This window comes from Dendrobates tinctorius, unplaced genomic scaffold (genome assembly GCF_039654945.1).
Source record: "Dendrobates tinctorius isolate UK_male_01 unplaced genomic scaffold, ASM3965494v1 ptg000020l, whole genome shotgun sequence".
NCBI lineage: Eukaryota > Metazoa > Chordata > Amphibia > Anura > Dendrobatidae > Dendrobates > Dendrobates tinctorius.
Window position 1 is genome coordinate 33,839,750 of NW_027361688.1, and position 25,284 is coordinate 33,865,033.

The following is a 25,284-nucleotide window of genomic DNA, read 5'->3' on the forward strand; positions in this document are numbered from 1 at the left end:
GTGAAGTCTCAGCTTTATTTAGGATAGGTTGGTTCCTGATATCCAAAGTGTCCTAATCGGTCAGTGTCCCCCCCAGGATCTTTATACCCATCACATATATAGTCCTGCATCCGTAACAGAGGGACTCTCCATCATCAAGTAAAGGGGAAGATCGCTCTCAGACTTTGTATGAAGGCAGGACTCGTCTGTACAATGTTTGGACATGGATTCAGGTTGTGGCAGTCATTCTAGTAAGGAGGGGTCTACCCTTGCGGTCTGTCTTTTCTCAGGCTATGCAAGGTTTGTAGGCCTTGAATACTTTCAACTTAGGCATGCATATCTGACTCGGTTTAACACAGAGTTAGCGGATAAGCGGAAACATTATTTACTAGACTCAAAAGTGGGGGCAAAATACACAACCGGTTTAATTTTAAAACATCTATCAGTAACTCTTTGTCTCGCATGGAGGACCATCCCAACGACTAAGGAAGCAGCCGTGGGGCCTATTATGGAAGAACAGTGGAAAGAGGTGTTGGAGCCCACTCCTAGACTGTCCCCATGTGAATCGCAGATGCTCCTTATTCATGGAGTTTATAGAACACAGAGCTTTCTTTTTTGAATTGGTGTCCTTCCAAATGCAGATTGTCCAAGATGTGGAACAAGAGATGCACATTTGTTCCACATGTTCTGAGTGTGCAGATTTGTCCAGTAGGAGCCCAACACATTATCTTCAATATAAAGGGTATTTGATGTGCAAATCCAAGCAGACCCCAAAATATAGATATTGGGATACCTGGGAGAATCTGTTGATTTTGAATCCCCGATGGCTTTAAGTCTTTCACGAACACTGTATCAAGCACATAAACTTATCGAACAACATTGGCTAGATCAGTGGTTCCCAAACTCCAGTCCTCGCGGACCCCAACAGGTCATGTTTTCAGGATTTCCATAGTGTTACACATGTGAGAGAATTCCTGATGCCTTGATGATATTTCCATCACCTGTGAAATACTAAGGAAATCTTGAAAACATGACCGGTTGGGGTTCATGAGGACTGGAGTTTGGGAAACGCTGGGCTAGATGCTCAATCACCGACAGTTAATGAGTTATTAAATAAGCTAAACAATATTATTTGGTTGGAAAATAGGGTATATAGGAAGAGAAAAGCAATCAAGAAATTGGACAACATTTGGGGACCCTCCAGGCCTGCCATATGGCAATTTCTCCTTTCAGGAACACTTGTGGTATGATCATTCCAGGTTAAGTGATACAGCTATGGTCATTACCCATACACAACTAAATATTATGGGAGATATTCTAACAGATACATCATAAAAAAAAAAATAGTATAGAGTTATGGTGGGGTGATTTTATTAGTTTAAATGAAAAAACAACTGGAAGATGATGGCAAATTTATTGTATTGATAGCACATAATACTGAAAAGCTTTGTTCTGCTGATCTTTTTGTAAAAATGATCGGATTAAAAAAAAAAAAACTCGTTTCAACAAACTTTTACATGTTAGATTTCCAATATAGACATCATCAAAAGTAAAACATACTTTCATTACCAAAAGTGTTTTTTTTTTTTTTTTAAAATGAGAAATTACTCTATAGTTACTGGGATTTTCCCTTCTGAGCAGCTTGTCGTGCACTGCCTGTTGTCAAGACTGATCAGTCTACAGTTACAGACAAGCAGGAGATTACATAGAGCAGAGAAGTCACTTTACAGGCCTGGTGCTGATCCCAACTCTTACACTGCAGATGCCGCTACATACAGGCACTGGCGGGGGGGGGGGGGGGGGCGGCCCAGGGGGAAAGCTGCAGATCTTTCATCATGACCACATGGTTTAGCAGTCATTCAATTCCAATCTTCAGTTGCCTGATTGTTTTTCATAGTAGGTTAGCTGTGCAATTCTGCTCTCCTCCCCTTTAATCAACTTACCTCTGTATCTTATAGCAAACCAGCTGGGCAATCCTCCTTGTATCTACTTTTTATTTTTGCAGTAGAAAGCTGTTTCACGCTGTGCACCCTCTCCAACGAGGCAATGTAACCCAGTATGCAGCTGCTTGTATCATTTATACATATTTATTGCAACTCATTGTGGGAAGGGAAAGGAGGTGGTCAGGAGTGCTCACTGCTGGCAGCTCGAAGAAATAAAAGAAGAGTTTCAAGTAGGAGAGGGTTAAGTTAAAGTTGCAGACATGGGCTGGTTTCATATAGGCCTCATTCAGACTTAGATGTTCGGTGTTTTTCACAGATACTACATGTACCTATTATAGTCTATGGGGCTGTGTTTTTCCTGGTATCATGGATGAAAAATATCAATACAAGCGATTAACATTGCAAAGGATATGAGAAGCTTTGTAATTTATCTACAAGTGAAAAGTACGGACCAAACACAGATGCTAAAAAAACAGACCAAACACTGATGACATACTGATCCAGAAACACTGATGACGCACGTTCCATTATTCTGCATACGTGGGAAAAAAACAAAGACGTCAGAACGAGGCCTTAAACTCTTGGTGCAAGTCTAGCACCTAGAGGACAGAGGTGTCATGTACATCAATATGGATCCCGTAGACCGCAACCGATCTAACCCTCGTATTCAACACAAAGGTGATGAAGGCTTCCGGGAACAACTCTACAAAATCTTTATTGTACCAGAACTCTATTTTTTTATCTCCGAATAATAAGAATAGAAAAAGAAAACCATTATTTTTTTTTTTCACATTGGTTATCGGACATATTTCTGTTGTACATTTGCATACATTGCAGCCTCCCGCAGAGGAACACATGGTGCAGGTGTATACCTATACATAAATGCTTTGATGGATGCAGTGTGAACACAGTCTTAAACAGAAGCTGTCACATCCAGAAGCACGATTTCCCTGCAGATACAGGGTTAATCTGCAGGTAAGTATCATTCAAACCATGTTGGGCTGGTTTACTGGAGCAGCAGCTGCAGGGAGAAAATTAACTTATATCCTCCCTGTAGCCGCTCACGTTCAGTCATCGGGGAGGTGTTACAGACTAAACGCTCCCTGCACCACATCAATGACTGGAAGCCAGTAGACACAGGGAGGATATAATTTTTTTTTCCTGTAGCCATTGCTCCAATAAGGCAGCCAAACATGCCATTGACCTGCAGAGTAACCCTATATCTGCCGATAAATGGAGTTCTTTCCTTTAGAAATTCCCTTTAAATTATAAAATTCAGTCTGCCTTCAGCCTCCACTAGAGGGCACTGTATACTTATCTCATTCATCAGTATGGCGTAAGCTCCCCCTAGTGGTGACTAAAGGCAGCCAGAAACCTATCATGCACCATTCCAGGTGCTAGATGAGGACATTAGTCATCTTCAGCATTATCACAGAATTGCTAATTTATTTTCAGTGGAACATTACAAAGTATCCTCTATCGTCACTCTTACCGTCACCACAATCTCATCATTAACATCGTAAGTCTAAAGAAAGCAAACAAAATCAGTCGCTTCACTAAAATAAAGCTTCTTAAAAAGTATAAAAATATCTTAAAGGGACAAAAAAATATATATAATGTTCAGTTCAAACAGAAGCGGGCGACATCCCGACTTCATGGTGATCAGTTTTATAAATATATCAGCAGCAAAAAAAAGAGGTCAAAAAGCACAATATAAGACGTTCCATATCCGGACCTGATCTGTACAGGCTTTATTCAGACACGTCTGTAGAAATCAGGGAGCGCCCAAAACCTTAAATAAAAGGTGTAAAAAAAGGTAATAAAATATTATCCTCTTCTGGTTAGTCTGATAACGGTGTAGACAAAATATACATATAAAACATAACGACGTCTAAAGTCTTCCGTCCAACGACGTTCTGAAAGAAAGGAAACTAGAATCAGATATTACATCTAAGACATCAAAACAGATAATAGTGACGGGATGCAGGATCCTCAAGCTATTTACATAAGACCCATCACCTGCCAGAAATAAGAACCGTATATACTCGAGTATAAGCCGAAGCACCTAAATTTGCCTTAAAAAAACCTGGGAAAACTTACTGACTCGAGTATAAGCCGAGTAGGCATTGTCCCCTCATCCCTATCCTGGTATGCATGGCTCCCCGCTGCCTGTATGCATGCGTCCCCCGTCCCTATCCTGGTATGCATGGCTCCCCGGTCCCTGTATGTATGCGTCCCCCGTCCCTATCATTGTATGCATGGCTCCCCGGTCCCTATCAATGTATGCATGGCTCCCCGGTCCCTGTATGCATGCGTCCCCGTCCCTATCCTGGTATGCATGGCTCCCCGGTCCCTGCATGCATGCGTCCCCCGTCCCTATCATTGTATGCATGGCTCCCCGGTCCCTGTATGCATGCGTCCCCCATCCCTATCCTGGTATGCATGGCTCCCCGGTCCCTGTATGCATGCGTCCCCCGTCCCTATCATTGTATGCATGGCTCCCCGGTCCCTGTATGCATGCGTCCCCCGTCCCTATCATTGTATGCATGGCTCCCCGGTCCCTGTATGCATGTGTTCCCCGTCCCTATCATTGTATGCATGGCTCCCCGGTCCCTGTATGCATGCGTCCCCCGTCCCTATCCTGGTATGCATGGCTCCCCGGTCCCTGTATGCATGCGTCCCCCGTCCCTATCGTTGTATGCATGGCTCCCCGGTCCCTGTATGCATGCGTCCCCTGTCCCTATCCTGGTATCCATGGCTCCCCGGTCGCTGTATGCATGCGTCCCTATCATTGTATGCATGGCTCCCCGGTCCCTGTATGCATGCGTCCCCCGTCCCTATCCTGGTATGCATGCGTCCCCCGTCACTATCATTGTATGCATGGCTCCTCGGTCCCTGTATGCATGCGTCCCCCGTCCCTATCCTGGTATGCATGGCTCCCCGGTCCCTGTATGCATGCGTCCCCCGTCCCTATCATTGTATGCATGGCTCCCCGGTCCCTGTATGCATGCGTCCCCCGTCCCTATCATTGTATGCATGGCTCCCCGGTCCCTGTATGCATGCGTCCCCCGTCCCTATCCTGGTATGCATGCGTCCCCCGTCCCTATCATTGTATGCATGGCTCCCCGGTCCCTGTATGCATGCGTCCCCCGTCCCTATCATTGTATGCATGGCTCCCCGGTCCCTGTATGAATGCGTCCCCCGTCCCTATCCTGGTATGCATGGCTCTCCGGTCCCTGTATGCATGCGTCCCCATCATTGCATGCATGGCTCCCCGGTCCGTGTATGCATGCGTCCCCCATCCCCATCATTGTATGCATGGCTCCCCGGTCCCTGTATGCATGCGTCCCCCGTCCCTATCCTGGTATGCATGGCTCCCCGCTCCCTGTATGCATGCGTTCCCGTCCCTATCCTGGTATGCATGGCTCCCCGCTCCCTGTATGCATGCGTCCCCGTCCCTATCCTGGTATGCATGGCTCCCCGCTCCCTGTATGCATGCGTCCCCCGTCCCTATCCTGGTATGCATGGCTCCCCGGTCCCTGTATGCATGGCTCCCCGGGTCCCTGTATGCATGCGTCCCCCAACCCTATCCTGGTATGCATTCGTCCCCCGTCCCTATCATTGTATGCATGGCTCCCCGGTCGCTGTATGCATGCGTCCCTATCGTTGTATGCATGGCTCCCCGGTCCCTGTATGCATGCGTCCCCCGTCCCTATCCTGGTATGCATGCGTCCCCCGTCCCTATCATTGTATGCATGGCTCCCCGGTCCCTGTATGCATGCGTCCCCCGTCCCTATCATTGTATGCATGGCTCCCCGGTCCCTGTATGCATGCGTCCCCCTTCCTTGTATGCATGGCTCCTTATTCCCTATTGCTGTATGCATGGTTCCTATATAAAAAAAAAAAATAAAAAAAAAAACAAAAACACATCCTTCTTACCTAACCTGCATCTCGCTCCGGCGCCAGCAGCTCTTCCTGTCGAGTGATCACGTGTACCCACTCATTAAGGTAATGAATATGTGCTCTACGCCTATGGGAGTGGAGAGACGTGAATATTCATTACCTTAATGAGCGGGGGACACGATCGCTCAGCCGGAAGAGCTGCTGGCACCAGCCAGCTCAAGATGCAGCGAGGTCATGCAGGGAAGGTACCGTAAGCAGGATGTGTGCTGGAAGCCGGCGGCTGCAACTGCGCGCTTTAACAGAAATGAATATTCACTGCCAGCACAGAGAATATTTATTTCTCTTTAGCAGAGGGCACAGGTGTTAGCCACAGCAGCCAACTCCTGCCTCTGTGACCCAGTGCTCTGCAGCTCCCCCTCTCCCACCGTCTTTCTGGGACAATGCTGAGGGGGTGTTTGCTGCACACAAAAAATGAGCTGAAAAACTCGGCTTATACACGCGTATATACGGTAACTTCTTTTTCACCTTGTGTAAATGCCGCTATACTCCTGAATCCAGTGAAGTTTTCCTTTTGATCCTGCTCCTCTCCGTTCCTGAAATATTGCCCCATCTTCCCAGTACATATATCTAATTATCTATTTATTAAAGCCAGCTGAGCGTGGCTTGATGAGGACCCCACCCGTTTGACTATCCCTAGATTTACATACAAGGAAGAGGAGGCCTTATCTCAGGAATGAAGAGCAGGAACAAAAGAAAATCCAGGAGTACAGCGGCATGCGCGCACGCACAATTTTCATTTATGGCCTCTAAGAGGTTTTCTGCTAAAAAAAAAAACAAAAAACAGTAACCTGTGTTACACACGACCAGTGCTGTGTAAAAAGGGGCTGGCTGGGGCGGTGGGAAACAGACTGCCTGCACCCCCGCCAATCTTGACTACAGGGCTCTGAAGTACCCAGTCTGGACGCGGCAGTGGCCGGACATGCACAGCAATGCTCCATTCATTCTCGGTTTACTCCAGCAGTCTGATGGAGAAACAATGGAGTGGTAGAGTGCAAAGCCAGCCTCCGCTTCATCCCGATGGGGCATTCTGGAGATGGGGGGTGGTTCAAAGGGTCAGACCTCACCGACATGTCTATGGATGGTTGACAACTTTTAAAAGGTAGAATCGTTTCTAAACATGAGCACAGCCCAGAGATAAGGGGGCTGGCTTAGCTATAGAAACAAGTCAGTCAGCCAGTCCCCTCAACCACTGCACTGGACATACCCCAAACACTGGAAATTCTTGGAGCACCAACGGGAAACGTTGTCGACAGACCATGCTACACACTTCACAACCAGTTTGTTTTTTTTTTTAAACTTCCTGCATGAAATTTAGTTAAACCTCATTCACCTCCATTTAACTGTTCTTTAAGGGACTTGTCAGTAAGATCAGCCACTTTAAGCCGTCTATATGGGCATACTGGGCCTTCATATCTGCAACCTGATGTCTTGTTCCAGAGAAAGCCACGTTTTTCTTAACCACTTACTGATATCTGCCGTACATCAGTAGCTATGTATGGAGTGTGCTCATGAAGTGAACTTTCCCTATACCTCCAACACCCGCGGGTGGACCCAAGATCCACCCACGACTGTTAGCGGCCACTGGCACACTGACAGCGTGATTAGCAGTGCACCGGCATGGGGGTGCACTATTCTACGCGCCCATTGGCGCTCCTGTGATGGGATGCTGATGAGTTGCTATGACAGGAGTCTGTTGAAGACCTCCATGCCTGTCATTATGGAGCGCTTTCGAAACGCAGCTTGTGGCCAAACTTCAAACATGGCCGTGATATTTTTACTATATGCAGTGATACTGTGGTATTGCTGTGTATAGTACAAGCATTCAGATGATCGCAGGTTCAGGTTCTTTAAAGGGGACTAATAAGTAGTGAGAAGTGTAAGAGTTGAATAAAACCATTTTCCCTTCTTAAAAATAAACAATACACATTTGGCATTGCTGTATCCAGTAAAGGCCGATCAATTCTCAATTGGTAAACACCATAAATAAACAATTGTTTTTTTTTTTCTGTACTACCACAAAAAATGCTGCAAGAAGCGATTAAAGTGTCACATGTTTCCCTAAATGGTATCAATAAAAAAAAAAAAAAAAAATTGTCTTGCCCTGCAAACTATTAGCCTTCCATCAGCTAAAATATAAGTGTTATAGGTCACGGAAAAACAGGATTTTTGGGTTGCTTACCGTAAAATCTGTTTCTCGGAGCCTTCATTGGGGGACACAGAGACCATGGGTGTATGCTGCTGCCACTAGGAGGCTGACACTATGCAAAAAAAGGTTAGCTCCTCCTCCGCAGTGTACACCCCACCGACCGGCAGGGATTTCCTCAGTTAGTGAGAAAGCAGTAGGAGAAGTAACAGAATAGATTGAAAACAGAACAAACAACTCAACTGTAACCATTCAACCAAAGTAAGAACAGGAGCTGTAGAACATGGGAGGGTGCTGTGTCCCCCAATGAAGGCTCCGAGAAACAGATTTTACGGTAAACAACCCAAAAATCCTGTTTTCTCGTTCGCCTTATTGGGGGACACAGAGACCATGGGACGTCCAAAAGCAGTCCCTGGGGTGGGAAACAAACTTCCATCAGGCCAGCGGACTCACCACCGCGGCCTGCAGAATCCTTCTACCTAGGCTGGCGTCCGCCGAAGCGTAGGTGTGGACTCTGTAGAATTTCGCAAACGTGTGAACCGATGACCATGTTGCAGCTTTGCAAAGCTGCAGCGCGGAAGCTCTGTGGCGTACCGCCCAGGAGGCACCCACCGCCTGAGTAGAGTGGGCCCTGATCCCCAGAGGGGCTCCGCGACGCTTAACTCGGTAGGCTTCCAAAATTGCCGATCTGATCCAGCGAGCAATAGTGGCCTTTGACGCCGGGAGACCTTTCCACGCCCCATCTGAAATAATGAAAAGAGACTGTCTTTCGCAAGGAAGCCGTCCTAGACAGATAGACTCTTATTGCCCTAACCAGGTCCAGCTTGTTCAAAGACCGCTCTCGGGGATGAGTTGGACTCGGACAGAAGGACGGTAGCACAATATCCTCATTGAGGTGAAACGAGGACCCCACCTTCGGAAGGAAGGAGGGCGGAGGCCGCAGAACTACCTTATCCTGGTGAAGCACCAGAAAGGGAGAGCGGCAAGAAAAAGCTGCCAATTCCGACACGCGCCGGACGGAGGTGATGGCCACCAGAAAGGCCACCTTCCAAGAAAGAAGAGAAAGGGAAACTTCCCTGAGAGGTTCAAATGGAGAACCTTGCAGAACCTCAAGAACCAGATTAAGATCCCATGGATCCACGGGCGCCCTGTACGGCGGAACCGTGTGAGCCACGCCCTGAAGAAAGGTCTTGACTTGAGGACGGGAAGCCAACGTTCTCTGAAAGAAAATGGACAGCGCCGAAACTTGCCCCTTCAAGGAACTAAGGGCAAGCCCCGCTTCCAATCCTGCCTGGAGAAAGGCTAGGACTGAAGGGAGCGAAAAGTACATGGGCGCGATGTCATTGGTCTCACACCAAGTGAAATAGGCCTTCCAAGCACGGTAGTAGATCTTGGAAGATGATGGCTTTCTGGCTCGGATCATGGTCTGAATTACTTGGTCGGAAAATCCAGCTCGTTTCAAAACCTCAGTCTCAACAGCCACGCCGTTAAATTGAGCGGCCGAGAATTGGGGTGGCAAATCGGACCTTGGGACAGCAGATCTGCTCTGTCCGGAAGCTTCCAGGGAGCGTCCGCGAGAAGATTGACAATGTCCACGAACCAAGACCTTCTGGGCCAATTCGGAGCGATGAGAATGACTGGAATTCCTTCTGCCTTGATCTTCCTCAACAGCTTGGGAAGAAGAGGCAGAGGAGGGAACAGGTAGGGAAGATCGAACTGGGACCAAGGAACGGCCAGGGCGTCGGCGCCCACTGCCAGAGGGTCCCGAGACCTGGACATGAATTGTGGGACTTTCCTGTTGAGGCGAGACGCCATGAGATCTACATCCGGGGTTCCCCACCGAAGGCAGAGCCGATGAAACACCTCCGGATGTAGGGACCACTCTCCCGCTGCGAGACCCTCGCGGCTGAGAAAAATCGGCGCCCAGTTGTCTACGCCGGGGATGTGGACCGCGGAAATTGTCGGAACGGAAATCTCCGCCCAAAGAAGAATTTTGGATACCTCCGCCAGGGCTGAGACACTCCGTGTTCCCCCTTGGCGGTTGACATATGCCACCGCTGTGGCATTGTCTGTCCGAACCCGAACAGGCAGTCCCTTGAGAAGCCTCTCCCAGTGAACGAGAGCCAGATGGATCGCTCGAATCTCTAGAATGTTGATCGGTAGTGCTGATTCCCGATCCGACCATCGACCCTGAACAGTGTGGTTGCGGAACACTGCACCCCAGCCGAGGAGACTGGCATCTGTGGTTACTATCTGCCAGTGAATGGGAAGGAAGGATCGACCCGATGGGATGAGAGGTGACGTCAACCACCAGTTGAGAGACCGCTTGATCCGGCATGAAAGATGGACAGGGCGATCCAGGCACAGAGGCGACCTGTTCCATCTCGACAGAATGGCCTGCTGGAGAGGTCTGGCGTGAAATTGGGCAAAGGGAACCGCCTCTATCGCCGCCACCATCTTTCCCAGGACCCTCATGGCTGTACGGAGGGACGGGGATCGTGTGATCTGCAGCGATCGTACCTCCTGCTGCAGGGAAAGGATCTTCTCTTGAGGGAGAAAGACCCTTGACCGACGAGTGTCGAACAGTAGGCCTAGAAAGACCAAACGTTGGGTAGGAACCAGACAGGACTTTCTCCTGTTGACGATCCACCCGAAATTGGAAATTGTGTCCAGGACGATTAACAAACTTTGGTGAGCCTGTTGAAATGAGGGAGCTTTGATCAGAATATCGTCGAGGTACGGAAAAAGAGCGAGATCTCTGACTCTCAACAAAGCCATCAACGCAGCCATGATCTTCGTGAAGACTCTGGGAGCGGTGGCGAGACCGAAGGGCAGTGCGACGAATTGGTAATGGTGCTGCCGAATCGCAAAAAGCAGAAACTTCTGATGTCCGGAGAAGATTGGAACATGTAAATAGGCATAGAATCATAGAATCGTAGAGTTGGAAGGGACCTCCTGGGCCATCTGGTCCAACCCCCTGCTCAAAGCAGGATTCGCTAAATCATCCCAGTCAGATGTCTGTCCAGCCTCTGTTTGAAGACTTCCATTGAAGGAGAACTCACCACTTCTCGTGGCAGCCTGTTCCACTCATTGATCACTCTAACTGTCAAAAAGTTTTTTCTAATATCTAATCTGTGTCTCTTCCCATTCAGTTTCATCCCATTGCTTCTAGTCTTTCCTTGTGCAAATGAGAATAAAGTTGATCCTTCTACAATGTGACAGCCCTTTAGATATTTGTAGACAGCTATTAAGTCTCCTCTCAGTCTTCTCTTTTGCAAACTAAACATTCCCAAATCCTGCAACCTTTCCTCATAAGACAGGGTTTGCAGACCGGTCACCATTCTGGTCGCTCTTTTCTGAACTTGCTCCAGTTTGTTGATGTCTTTTTTAAAATGTGGTGCCCAAAACTGGACACAATATTCCAGATGAGGTCATCATCATCATCATCTTGGATGTCTATTGAGCACATGAATTCCTGCTCCTCCATGGAAGCGATGACCGAGCGAAGCGACTCCATTCGGAAGTGGCGAAGGCGGACTCTCTTGTTGAGCAGCTTGAGATCCAAGATGGGACGAACTGCGCCGTCTTTTTTCGGCACTACAAACAGGTTCGAATAAAACCCTGTGAAGCGCTCCGATTCGGGAACGGGCACAATCACTCCAGAACTGAGAAGAGAGGCGATAGCCGTAGAGAACCCCGGGATCAAGGCTGGATCTTTTGGAGGCCGGGATTCGAAGAAACGATCCCGTGGAAGAGAGACGAACTCTATCTTGTATCCTGAGGATACGACCTCCCTGACCCAAGCGTCCTCTACGGAGGCCAGCCAAACTTCTCTGAAGAAAAGTCGACCTCCCAATTGGAAGGGCCCCTCGGGTGCCCGACGATAGTCATGCTGATGTAGACCGTCCAGATCTAGATGTGGACGGTCTGCCCTGGGAAGAATGGGATCGCCAGGAAGGAGTGGGTCTGAAAGAAACTTTCTTCCTATCCTGGCATGCCTGCGGTCTCTGTTGATTGGAGGAGTTGTCCACCGTATTGAAACGGCGGAAAGTCCGAAAGGGTCGAAACTGACGCCTTAGTGGAGGTCTGCGAGGCTTGGACTGAGGGAGGAGTGAACTCGTGCCTCCGGTGGCGTCCTTAATAATCTGGTCCAATTGGGACCCAAAAAGGCGCACCCCTTGAAAAGGCAGGTTAGTGAGGGACTTTTTAGAAGACAAGTCAGCTTGCCAGGCCTTTAGCCAAATAGTACGTCGAATTGCAACTACGTTGCTTGACGCCTGAACTGCGCAGGATGCTGCATCCAAGGAAGCGGAAAGAAGATAGTCCCCCGCATGGGAGATCTGATTGGCGAGATAGGCCAAACGCTCCGGTTGCGCCTTATCTAGGATGCCCTGACGGAGGTCATCTGCCCACATCGCTATGGCTTTTGCTGCCCAGGATGAAGCAAAGATTGGACATACCGCCGCTGAAGCCGCTTCAAAAGCAGACTTTGCCAGGGATTCTATAATCCTGTCATTAGAATCTTTTAGGGACGCCACGCCTGAAAGCGGGAGAACCGTGTTATTGGAAAGCCTGGACACGGGCGGATCCACCGAGGGAGAAGCAGACCAGTTGTCCGTGAGCTCCTTAGCAAACGGATAGAGTACGCCGAGACGCTTCCCTCTTTGAAAGCGTCTGGTCGGATCTTCTCTTTCCCTGGTAAAAATCTTTCCAAACTCGGAATGGAAAGGAAATACCCTGGAGGGAGTTTCTGCCCGTCTGAATGAAACCTCCTGATCTGAGGATTTCACAGGGGATTCAGCAATATCGAAGGTATGATGGATCGCTGCAATGAGGTTCTGCACTGTGACCTTCATGTTCGCATCCTGGTCTGAATCCAGCTCTAAAATCCCCTCAGATGACCTGTCCGAAAACGCTTCACCTGACTCGGGAGAGGAGGCCCGAGAGGGAGGTTGCTGAGACGGGCTATGCGGTGAGATGGGGCTAGGAGAGGATTCCGGCTGGGGATCTCGCCTGGGTCGTTTGCGACTAACGCTGGATGACTCAGATGGAATCTCTTGGGACCTGCTGGGCCCTGCCGAAGTGTCCAGGGGCAACTTATCTAGAACGGCAACTAGGGATTGAGGCACCTTGGTGAGGTCTGCCACTGATTGAGATAGAGAGGAGGCCCAGCCAGGCATGGGGGGTTAACTCTCACCTCTCTCACCTGGGGCCGTAGATGGCTTCTGGGCGGCGTCCGACTGAATTGGATTGCTACAATCCAGACAGAGGGGAGAGGACTGACCTGAGGGAAGTTTGCGATTGCACGAAGAACATGCAAAGAACTTGACTAGGGTGCAGGGGAGGGCCATAGAGCGGGTACGATCAGATTTCGAGTTAGACATAATGAAAACCTGAGGTAGTGCCGGAAGGTTGGGGGACAGAAGGCGGAGAAGGGTCAGTCTGCAGTGCAGAGCTACTCACGGACCGGTGTCCCCAAAGCACAGGCTGCTGGATATCCGGAGATGTGCGTCCAGCTGACAGGCTGTGAAGATGGCGCCTGCCTGTAGAGAAGCGAGCATCCAGGAGAAGAGGAAGGGCGGAGCTCGCCGCAGGGTTACCCAATCGTTGCCCTCTGGCCATAACAGGCTGAGCAGGAGAAGGAAAGGCGGGGGGAGGGCCTGTGGAGAGCGGGAGAAAAGCCTGCTTAGAAGAAAGGGGCAGGGGGCGTGGCCGCGACGCTTCGGTAGGCCCGAACAGAAGCCGGGGCCTAAATTAGTGCGGCGGCCGCCTGTCAGCAGGGGGTCGGCGCGGAGGTCGGGACAAGGACGCCGCCGCTGGAAGCCGCTTCCCAGCATGGAAGAAGGGGAGGGAGAGGCCCTGTGCTCTCTGTCCCCAGAAAGGGGGGAGGGAAGGGGAAGAGCGGAGGGCGCAATATAAGGATGATGTGCCCGTAGGGTGGCTGCGCGCCCGCATCCCTGTGCCAATGAAGAGGACCCCCTGTCCGTCGGGAATGGGCAGCCAGGTAAAATAAAAAAGGCCATACTCACCCATCCCCGATCCACTACCTGGATTGAAGAGCTCCTGTGTCTCCTCCAACCAACAGGCTCTGGTAGGCGAGTGGGTGGGAGACTGGCGACAAGGACCCCTGGAGTCGCTGGCACGTCTTGGTGTCGGCGTCCGTCTGGGCTGCCGGTCCTGTCGCGGAGAACTGCAAGGATACGGGGTGGCAATACACGCCGTACTCGCAGACTCCATGTGGGAGTACAGATGTGACTGTTCACTCTGTATCCCTCCGTAGAACCTGTAAAGGAATGACGCACGACGAGGTAGATATGGGTCTAATGAAAGACCCGTGTCCACCTCCTACTGACACTAAGCTAAACTGAGGAAATCCCTGCCGGTCGGTGGGGTGTACACTGCGGAGGAGGAGCTAACCTTTTTTTGCATAGTGTCAGCCTCCTAGTGGCAGCAGCATACACCCATGGTCTCTGTGTCCCCCAATAAGGCGAACGAGAAATGGCGACAATCCCTCAAATCTTTTTGGCAAAATTTTTTTATTTTTTTCACTACTAAAAATAAAAAAACTTGGAAAAAGTTTGGCATTGAAGTAATCATATTAATGAGAATTATATTGCTAGGTCATTTGTACCACACAAGGTACTCCATAAAAACAAGTCAAAATCGAGGGGTTTTTTTTTTGCAATTTCACCACACTTGATATTTTTTGTCCTGTTTTCCAGTAAACTGTGGTAAAATTAATGGTGTCATTCAAAACTACAACTCGTCCCGCAAAAAACAAGCCCTCATATGTCTATGGGAACAGAAGAATATACGAGTTATGGATCTGGGAAGAAGGGGAGGAAAAAAAGAAAGTCATATAATGGTAAGTGGTCCTGGTGAGAAGGGGTTAATATGTAAATGGTGGCTTGAGTTAAGATCTATGGGCCAAACATAGATCTCCCTGAGAATCAGCCTCCACAGCTCATCTTAAATGAAAGGGGACATTAACCAGTGTGAGACTTGTAGATCAGGAGAGCACACTGTCATTACATGTCTCACACTGGTAACTTTCCCTGTCATTTACAACAAGGCTCAAGAAGCAATTTCTCGGGGAGGTCTATGTCCGGCCCATAGATCCTAATGGCTCATTTACATATTAATAAAAATGTGGATTCCTCTGGAATAAGACATTGGATAGCAGACATCAAGGTATCATTTTAGTCAACGTCTTATGAACTACGCACCGATGCGTCTTAAATCCAGCTGTCAGATTAACAGCGGGATTTAACTGGTTAACAGCCGTGGATGGAATTCTGATCCACGCACGGCTGTTAAAGGTACATGATAGGCTGACTTAAAGAAGTTGTCCACTACTAGGACAACCCCTTCATAAATGTTTGGCCCCAATAATATAATAAAGCCTATACTCACCTCCCATTCCGGCGTAGTTCCTGCGGTGTCAAGACTCGCTCTCCCATGTGGTTGTTGTGACACATGATGCCAGCGCCCAATCAGCACTGGTGTAACAGTCTCCGCCTTCAAACAAACTGAACATGAAGAGGAAGCCAGGGCTGTAGCTGATCCCGGACTTCCTCTTCTTGTTCAGTTTGTCTGAAGGCAGGCACAGCGACGCCATAGCTGATTGGGTGCCAGGCATCACGTGTCAACACCGCATCACAGTCCCGGGACAGGTGTATAAATTGTATTATTTTATCGGGGCTGAACATTTAGTTTAAGAAGGGGTTGTCCTAACAGTGGACAACCCCTTTAAATCAGTCATGTGCAGGGAAATATGTAAGCTCAGCGTGCGAGCCGGTATCAAAGGCAGGGACATGACATATGACGCACATACATGTCAAAGGTCGTGAATTGGTAAAGGAGAATATTTTTGTGGTGATTAATGCAAAGCTTGAAGCCATTAGTGAGCCCAAGTTATCCTATAAGTGGGGTCCACCACCCCTCTATATACAAGATTATTGCAGCTTACAAGGACATTTGAAATGCCACCATTATTTTTGGCTCTGATCCATACTGAATAGTTGTTTTTCATCTAAAAGCCAAATAATAGCAGAATATTGCTGTTTATCTGTAAACTGCCAGCAATAGACAAAAATCACACTTACCTTCACTTCTATGAGCAAGTTACTTATTCTTTGTCACCCTTTACCTTCTGTATATAAAGAAAACAAACAAAAAAACAGACATTTAATAGACAATTCCAGGAGGAATAACCGAGAAATAAGGGTTACGATCCCATGATCAGGAATTCCTGCAGTTTTCACGCTGCGTATTTATGCAGCGTTAAAACCACAGCGGCCAGATGTTACATAACAGCGGATGGGATTTCTAGAAATAAATGCATGTGCACCTGCTGACACTGACACGCGGCACGTCTTTCAGGCCCGCAGCATGTCAATTTCTCTTGTGGAGATGCGAATCTACTAACAGAAATGAACGTATTGGACGCAGCGAATCCGCACGGCTCAGTGATCACATGCGGCAAATACGCTCCGTCCAAAGCGCTGCTACTTCCAGATCGTGGGCACATAGCATAAATCATTTACTACCAGAATAGACATGCCAGGAGAGCCACCTGCTCCTCTCAGCAGATTTCTGCCGGGGGTTCATTTTAATTTTATTGTATTAAAAAAGCTATTAATGAGGAGAGAGCTGATGTATGTGCAGCAGATGGGAAGGGGTTAAACTGGATATGACATATTACGACAGCTGGGCATAACATGTAATATATGACCCCCAAACCAACAAGTGTGGCTAAGAACTGTCCACGGCACGGGGGGCAGGAGGTGATGATGGGCACAGAGCAGTACTGCTGAAGAGGCGGCTTGGGCATGTGGTAGCGGATCTGTCCACCAAATGTCCTGGAATCTGAGGAGTCACTAGTGTTAATCTACAAGGGACCCCTGAAATATCAAGAGCTGGGGGCTGCCCCATATTAAGGGCGATATTCACCTATATAGCTGATACTTGCCTTTTTCTTGGGTTTTGACTGAAGCCCGACTCCAGAATCTGTGGACTCTCCGAATGAAGCCATTAAACTTTGCATCAGTTTCTTGCTTTCTTTACTCATTTTATTGCCGTCTTCTGCAGGGAGAACAATATCTCTGTATTAGAGCCGCAGGCAGCGAACTTCCCGAATAAATCTGTCAGCTAGTTGATCTCAATGGGAACTGTGATATATTTAATTTCCCCAGCGGTGGCGCTAGAGGAATATTAAAGGGATTGTTTTGTCCTGTTAAACGAATAAAATTGCAAATTGCAAAGTTTTTGTAAAATCACTAAAACAAAATCAACTTTGCAATTTACCTCTCATTCAAAATCCTCATCATTTACAAAAACAAAGGGAATATCTCTATAATTTACTGCATATTGCCTAGATTACCGACCACCTCTGAAGTCCATTAGCGGTGGCCAGTCTCCTAGGCAAGGAGTGTGTGACTCCAAGCCCTGCTCTGAAGATGGCCGGATCGTTGGATCCTCTTCCCTCCACCAATCCAAATTATCCTTCATCAGTAGGACACTGCCCACCGCTAAAGGACACTAGGAGGCAGGGGAGCGGTGCGCTCCTGCATAGCAGATTTGAGAAAACCCCCTTTACATGCCTTCTGAGTGCAGCTGGCCCATGTGGAAACCCAAGGATACGCACATCTACGCTCAGACCAACCTGCACAGTCACTCACTTTTCTTTTCGGATTTTTCCTTTTTGGAGGATTTAGGGCTGGTGGCCTCTACCGCAACATCTGCCATCAACTTCTCCTCCTTCTTTTCTTTCTTAGCCTTTTTCCCTTTTTCTTCAGACAAACTGTCCTCAGAGGCGCTCTTCCGCTTTTTGCTGCTTTTCTTTGCAGAAAACTGACTGTGCTCTGGGACAGGCGGGGATTTTATAATAAAATCTTCGTCTTCCGAAGGGAATGAGGTGTCATATCGGGGGAGACTTCTCTCAAGGACACTACTATCCTGGACGGTCACTGGCGCAGCTGCTACATCCCCGCTCTTTGAATTTTTATTTAACCTTGCCTTTTTGGGGCTTCTTCCTTCCAAAAGGGCCAAAACCGTCTCTTCTTCAGAGTCCAGCAGACCTTTTAGAAAAAGAAAATAAATAAAACTGATGCTAAATAATAAAAAAAAAAAAAAATGGGGGGGTAAAATTGGTTTAAGTGGATGTCATGGAAACTTTTTCAGTTTGGCTTTATGTTAAACTGACTATAGCAGGGTTGCAGAATGAGATAACCGAGATTCCACCAATGAACAGATTTTGAGGGGAGAGTTTAACAACAATTCATCTTCCTCCTTCTTTAAACGGGGTACTCCCATCTCCAAGATTCTATCCAAATATGTAGTCGGTACAATGATAATACTAGCAAAATAGAAATGTACTGTAGTATAGTTCTTCTGATTCACGATATTTCTTACTCCATGTGCAGGGCATTGCAGTTGCTTAGGTATCCATTGTTACAACTCAGTGACAGCTGTTCGTGATCGCAATCATGGACACCTAAGACAAATGTGCTACACATGTGGTAAGCGACATAGAAAATCACTGAAAGAGGACCTGTTGCGCAAAAAAAATGTAGTTAAATATCTTGCAATTAAATCCCTGAGATACCCAGATCCTGTCACTCTTCCGTTTTGTGCCGTGTGTCTTCTCTGGGGGGGGGGGGGGGGGTGCAATTTCACTCCTCCCTCCCAGACACTACCAATCAAAGCTCAGCAGCTACTGAACTGTGATTGGCAGCATCAGGGTGGAAGGCGCATAACCTCAAAGATTGTGACGAAACTCCCAGTTCTGTAATTAGAGATTTCACATACTGCTCTCCAAATACAACAAACGTGAATATCTCTGCAAAGGAGTGACAGCACAAAAAGGAAGAGAGTGGCAGAATCGGGAGAGCTCAGTGATTTTTACAAGGTATTTAACTCTTTTTTAACAAGTGACGGATCTGGTTATATACTATTTACTCTAATTTTATAAAAACCTCAGAAAATCCTTTCAACGGCATTTACAATTAAACGCTGGATTCCGCAATCACAATTGCACTAACCTGCTGGGGTGATCGGAGCCGGTGGAGTCGGCTTTGCTTCCAGCTGTGTTTTAACTTTGGACTTCTTCCCACTTGTTATTCCAGTACTGTCATTAACTGGAGTGGTCTTGTATTTTTTGTCCAAGGACAGCTTTCGTTTTTTAGGTGTGGCTTGTAGAAGACTCTAAAAGAAATAAATCAGGAAGCGCTTAGGACAATGTACAAGGATTAGAAATAGTGATGAGCGAATGTGCTTGGATAAGGTTTTATCTGAGCATGCTCGGGTGCTAATCGAGTGTCTTCGGCGTGCTAGAAAAATATAATCGAGTCCCCCGCGGCTCCATGTCTCGTGGCTGTACGACAGGGATTGCCTGTTTGTTAGGTAATCCCTGCATGTATTGCAGCTATTGAACAGCCGCGAGACATGGAGCCGCAGGGACTGGAGCATATTTTTCGAGCATGCAGCACATTCGCTCAAGAATTAGAACCAAGTAGAGATGTGCACTTAGCGACACATACCTGGGAATTTTCCAGCTCACTTGCATCATCCACAAAGACACCAGCTGTTCCAGGTACTGGGAAAAGACAAGAACTTAACACGTGAGCTTACAGTCCATATTCATTTTTATATTCTGCCATTTAATCAGTTGAAATTCTGCTTTGAGATATTAATTCCTTGTGGGCCCAGTGTACTTTGCTGCAGCTTGTTTTCATTTTTCCTACTAACCTTCCAAAAGCCATAACTTTCCATACCATACACATGAGTATTTTTTTTATTTTTTTTTTTAAACATGGGACAAGTTATATTGTTTAATGGGAACTTACTGTATTGAAAAGTTTTTCAAAAGAAAAAAAATTTGGGGAATTTTTTTTTGAGGCTGTATGGCTATCAATGTGGTTAAAATAGCTGGTGGGACAGAACAGTAATGAAGAAATAGGGATTTTTGGGAACTCACCGTAAAATCCTTTTCTCCGAGCCATTCATTGGGGAACACAGAGACAGTGGGTGTTATGCTGCTTGCCACTAGGACGACACTAAGTAAACCAGAAAAAAGTTAGCTCCTCCCCTGCAGTATACACCCTCTCGCTGGATGAGATATCTCCAGTTCAGTGAAAAAAGCAGTAGCAGCTTAAACAGTCAACAATAACCATAACTACGTCAAAACCTAAGAATGCTACAATGAGCCAGGAGGCTAAACAGGGCGGATGCTGCGTCCCCCAATGAATGGCTTGGAGAAAAGGATTTTACAGTGAGTACACAAAACCACCATGGTTACTTACCGGTAGCCGGTTTTTCCAGAACCCATGACAGCACCACATGAGAGAGGGATCCGCCCCGCCAGGACAGGAACCTACTGAAATATAAGGGGCGGCACCTCTCCCCCGCTTCAGTTGGATTACAGAGCATTGAGAGGACTTCCCGGTTAGTTACATGTTTACCACATCACACAAATACACCCGACTATTGTGCACACCCATACGGTGAAAAAAGGGGGGGGGAATATACGGGTGCTGTCATGGGTTCCGGAAAAACCGGCTACCGGTAAGTAACCATGGTGGTTTTCCCTTCACCCATGACAGCACCACATGAGAGATTTTTGGAGACTTCGAAACACCTTTAGGGAGGGACCACCGCTTGCAGCACCCTTCTACCAAAGGTCAAGTCAGCCGAGGAGGATAGATTTAATCTATAGTGCTTAAAAAAGGTTGAGGGTGAGGCCCAGGTAGCGGCCTTACAAATTTGCTCAATTGATACCTCTGCCTTTTCAGCCCAGGAGGTCGCCACGGCTCTGGTGGAATGAGCCTTGATGCCATCAGGAATCGGAACACCACTAGCTGAGTAGGCTACACTAATGGCCTCCCTAATCCATCTGGCAATAGTCCCTTTCGATACTCCATAACCTTTCCTGGCACCCTGGAAGGCTACAAAGAGGGACTGGGACCTCCTCCACTGGCTGGTTACTGATATATACTCTAAGAGGGCTCTTTTCACATCTAGATTATAGAATTTCTCCTCTCCTGGGTTTTTCGGATTTTCACAGAAGGAGGGGAGGACGATTTACTGGCTACGGTGAAAATCCGACACCACTTTCGGTAAATAAGCAGGGTCTGTTTTTAGGACAATTCTGTCCTGGTATACCTGGGTATACGGTGGACTAACTGATAGGGCCTGCAGGTCACTTACCCTACGTGCCGATGTAAGGGCCACTAGAATAATGGTTTTTAGGGTAAGATATTTCACTGATAGTTGTTGTACTGGTTCAAATGGTTCCTTTGTGAGAGCTTCTAACACAAGGTTTAAATCCCAGGGAGCCATTTTTTTGCGATGGGACTGGTCTAGACCTGTGGCAGGATTTAATAAACCTAGCTATCCATCTGTTTGCCGCTATGTTACAATTATATAGAGCGCCTAGCGCTGAAACTTGTACTTTGAGTGTATTTACCGCTAGGCCTAGCTGTAGACCTGCCTGTAAGAACTCTAAGATAGTCTTGATCGGGGGTTCTTGATCTAATGGTTTCCCCAGAAACTGCAGAAACTTATTCCATATTCTACCGTATATATTAGTTGTTACTGGCTTCCTACTTTTCATCAGTGTAGCCACCAACCCAGGGGAGAATCCTCTATTACTTAAAAGTGACCTTTCAAATTCCACGCCGTCAGATGGAACCCCTTGACTTGCGTGTGGAATACCGGACCCTGAGCTAGCAGGTCTGGAATCTCTGGCAGTACCCACGGATCTGAGAGGGACATTATCTGTAGTAGTGAGAACCATGGCCTTTTTGGCCAGAACGGGGCTATTAAGATCACTCTGGCCTGATCTTCCCTTATCTTTTTCACTACTACTGGGATTAGAGCTACCGGAGGAAAGGCATAACTTAGCTTGAAATCCCACGGAATTTGCAAAGCGTCCACTGCCCATGGCTCTTCCTTTGGGTTCAGTGAACAGAATCTTTTTACCTGCCTGTTGCTTCTGTTGGCAAAGAGGTCTATTATTGGCTCTCCCCAAAGATGTACTATCTTTTGGAACACTACCCGATTCAGGGTCCATTCCCCCTGTTTTAGTGTGTTGCGGCTTAGGAAATCGGCTTGTGTGTTTTCTACCCCTCTGATGTGTAGGGCTGATAGGGAGTGTAGGTGTCTCTCTGCCCTGTGAAAGATCTCGTTGGTTTCGAGCATTAGGGAGCGTGACCTTGTCCCTCCCTGGTGGTTGATGTAGGCTACTGTTGTGCTGTTGTCCAACATAATCCGGACATTGCGGCCTTCTAGAGTGGGCATGAATATCCTTAGGGCTCTGTTTACTGCCCGTAGCTCTCTTAGGTTGGAGGATGCGTTTTGCTCTAGGTGTCCCCAGGGTCCCTGGGCTACCTGTCCCCTTAGGTGCGCTCCCCACCCCGAGGAGCTTGCGTCTGTCATTATCACGTCGGACACTGGCTTCTGCCACGATGTCCCTGTTAGTAGGTTTGCTCTGTCTAGCCACCATCTGAGAGAGCCTTTGGTTTTTACGGAAAGTTCCAGCCTTCCTTCTAAGCAGCCTTTTAGCGACTTCTGTGCTGATAGGACCTCTGCTTGTAGTTGACGGGTATGAAATTGTGCCCATCTGACCGCTGGGATACAGGCTGTCAGAGTGCCCAACAAGGACATTGCCCCTCTCAGGGTCGTGTGAGGTTGATCTATTGTTGCCAAGATCATATCCCTTACCTTTTCCACCTTGGCGTCTGGTAAGAGACAAATTTGTTGATTTGAGTCCAAGATGAAACCTAAGAACATTTGCCTTTGTAAGGGTTGTAGCCTTGACTTCTTGACATTCACCATCCAGCCGAGATTCCGTAGGGTATCTATCACCCTTTCTACTTGCTCTGTGCAGTGACGTTCTGAGTTGCCCACAATTAGAAAATCGTCTAGGTAGGGTATTATAATTGTGTTGTGGATGCGGAGGAATGCTGTCATCTCTGCAACTACTTTTGTAAACACCCTCGGTGCTATGGATATGCCGAATGGAAGGGCTCTGAACTGAAAATGTTTGAGGTTGCCCCGAATGTAGAGCGCTACCCTTAAGTATTTTTGGTATTCTGAATGGATCGGGATGTGGTAGTAAGCATCCTTTAGATCGACTACCGCCATGAAGCAGTTGTGGTGTAACAGCCTTATAGCTGAAGTCACTGACTCCATTTTGAAGGTTTGGTTCTGTATCCAACGGTTGAGGCCTCTCAGGTTTATAATCGTCCTGAACGAATGATCCGGTTTTTTTATTAGAAAGAGGGGCGAGTAGAAACCCCTTCTTTCCTGTCCTCTTGGGACCTCGATCAGGACATGTTTGTCCAGCAGGCTTAGGATCTCTGCCTCTAAGGCCAACTGTTCTTCTACCCCTCTCCTGACAGGGGTCACCACAAATGATGCTCTTGGCTGTTGAAAAAAGGGGAATTTTAAACCTTCCTTTATGATGTTTAAAATCCAAGTATTGGAAGATATATTTTCCCAGGCCTGACCAAACAGCATCAGTCTCCCCCCTACGGGGATGCCGGCGTCATTGAGGGGACTTTTTTGCGGATGAAGCGGCTCCCCCGAACATGAATCCAGACTCTTTCTTCCTCTTGTCTACCCATCTTTTCCGATCTCCCGGAGGCCAGCCTCTATTGAATTTCCCCCTCCGAAAGGGCGGTCTTCTTTGATCTCCCTGAAACCTGGGGAAGCCCTTCCTCTTATCACCTGCTTTTTCTAGGATTTCGTCCAGATTTTTTCCAAAGAGAAATTGTCCATCACATGGAAGTGAGCATAATTTGGCTTTTGATTGTAGATCTCCCGGACACCCTTTAAGCCATAATGCACGCCTTGCAGCATTTGATAGTCCCGCTGCTCTCGCCGTCAACCTCATGGAATCGGCCGAGGTGTCGGCTAAAAAGGCGGCTGCTCCGTGTAGCAGATACATGTCTCCTAAAATTTTCTCCCTAGACATCTTGGAAGCAATTTTTTCTTCTAGCTGCTGTAGCCAGATCATTAAAGACCGGGCTGTACAGGTACCGGCTATCGCAGGTTTTAGTCCCCCCGCTGTTGCTTCCCAAGCATGCCTTAGGTAGGAGTCTGCTTTCTTATCTAGTGGATCTCTTAGTACTCCTGAGTCCTCTAGGGCAGTGGTCCCCAACCTTTTTTGCACCAGGGACCGGTTTCAAGCAAGACCATTCTTCCATGGCCCGGCAGGGCGGGGATGGAGGTGTGGCAGGGGCGGGGCTTTGGTCATAAGGGGGCGGGGCTATGGACACGGTTGTAGTGTAGCAGTGCATACTTATAATTAAATAACATTTATAATGTGACTCAACTCACCATAGGTTTTGAATAAGTGCTCCATCACCCCCTTCTCCCCATCATTGCCTTCACCCCATCACTCCCTTCTCCCCATCATTGCCTTCACCCCATCACTGCCATCTCTCCATCATTGCCTTCACCCCATCACTGCCATCTCTCCATCATTGCCTTCACCCCATCATTGCCTTCACCCCATCATTGCCTTCACCCCATCATTGCCTTCACCCCATCATTGCCTTCACCCCATCACTCCCTTCTCCCCATCATTGCCTTCACCCCATCACTGCTGTCTCTCCATCATTGCCTTCACCCCATCACTCCCTTCTCCCCATCATTGCCTTCACCCCATCACTGCCATCTCTCCATCATTGCCTTCACCCCATCACTCCCTTCTCCCCATCATTGCCTTCACCCCATCACTGCCATCTCTCCATCATTGCCTTCACCCCATCACTCCCTTCTCCCCATCATTGCCTTCACCCCATCACTCCCCTCTCCCCATCATTGCCTTCACCCCATCACTCCCTTCTCCCCATCATTGCCTTCACCCCATCACTGCCATCTCTCCATCATTGCCTTCACTCCATCACTCCCTTCTCCCCATCATTGCCTTCACCCCATCACTGCAATCTCTCCATCATTGCCTTCACCCCATCACTCCCTTCTCCCCATCATTGCCTTCACCCCATCACTGCAATCTCTCCATCATTGCCTTCATCCCATCACTCCCCTCTCCCCATCATTGCCTTCACCCCATCACTGCTGTCTCACCATCATTGCCTTCACCCCATCACTCCCCTCTCCCCATCATTGCCTTCACCCCATCACTCCCTTCTCTCCATCACTGCCTTCACCCCATCACTCCCTTCTCTCCATCACTGCCTTCACCCCATCACTCCCCTCTCCCCATCACTGCTGTCTCTCCATCACTCC

The 25,284-nt window shown here is 48.0% G+C and overlaps 1 protein-coding gene across 8 annotated transcripts in view; it reads right to left on the reverse strand.

Moving 5' to 3' along the window:
* Window positions 1-2,621: 2,621 nt before the first annotated feature.
* The window catches only part of TCOF1 (treacle ribosome biogenesis factor 1), a 146,793-nt gene continuing 124,130 nt past the window's right edge, over window positions 2,622-25,284 (reverse strand). For all 8 annotated transcript variants that reach the window (XM_073567977.1, XM_073567982.1, XM_073567981.1 and 5 more), the window contains 6 exons: window positions 19,569-19,624; window positions 19,071-19,233; window positions 17,709-18,107; window positions 17,000-17,112; window positions 16,134-16,180; window positions 2,622-3,838 (listed from right to left, as the gene is read on the reverse strand). In XM_073567977.1, the coding sequence (XP_073424078.1) occupies window positions 16,157-16,180; window positions 17,000-17,112; window positions 17,709-18,107; window positions 19,071-19,233; window positions 19,569-19,624 (755 nt within the window). In that variant the 3' untranslated portion in view covers window positions 2,622-3,838; window positions 16,134-16,156. The remainder of the gene's footprint in view (window positions 3,839-16,133; window positions 16,181-16,999; window positions 17,113-17,708; window positions 18,108-19,070; window positions 19,234-19,568; window positions 19,625-25,284) is intronic.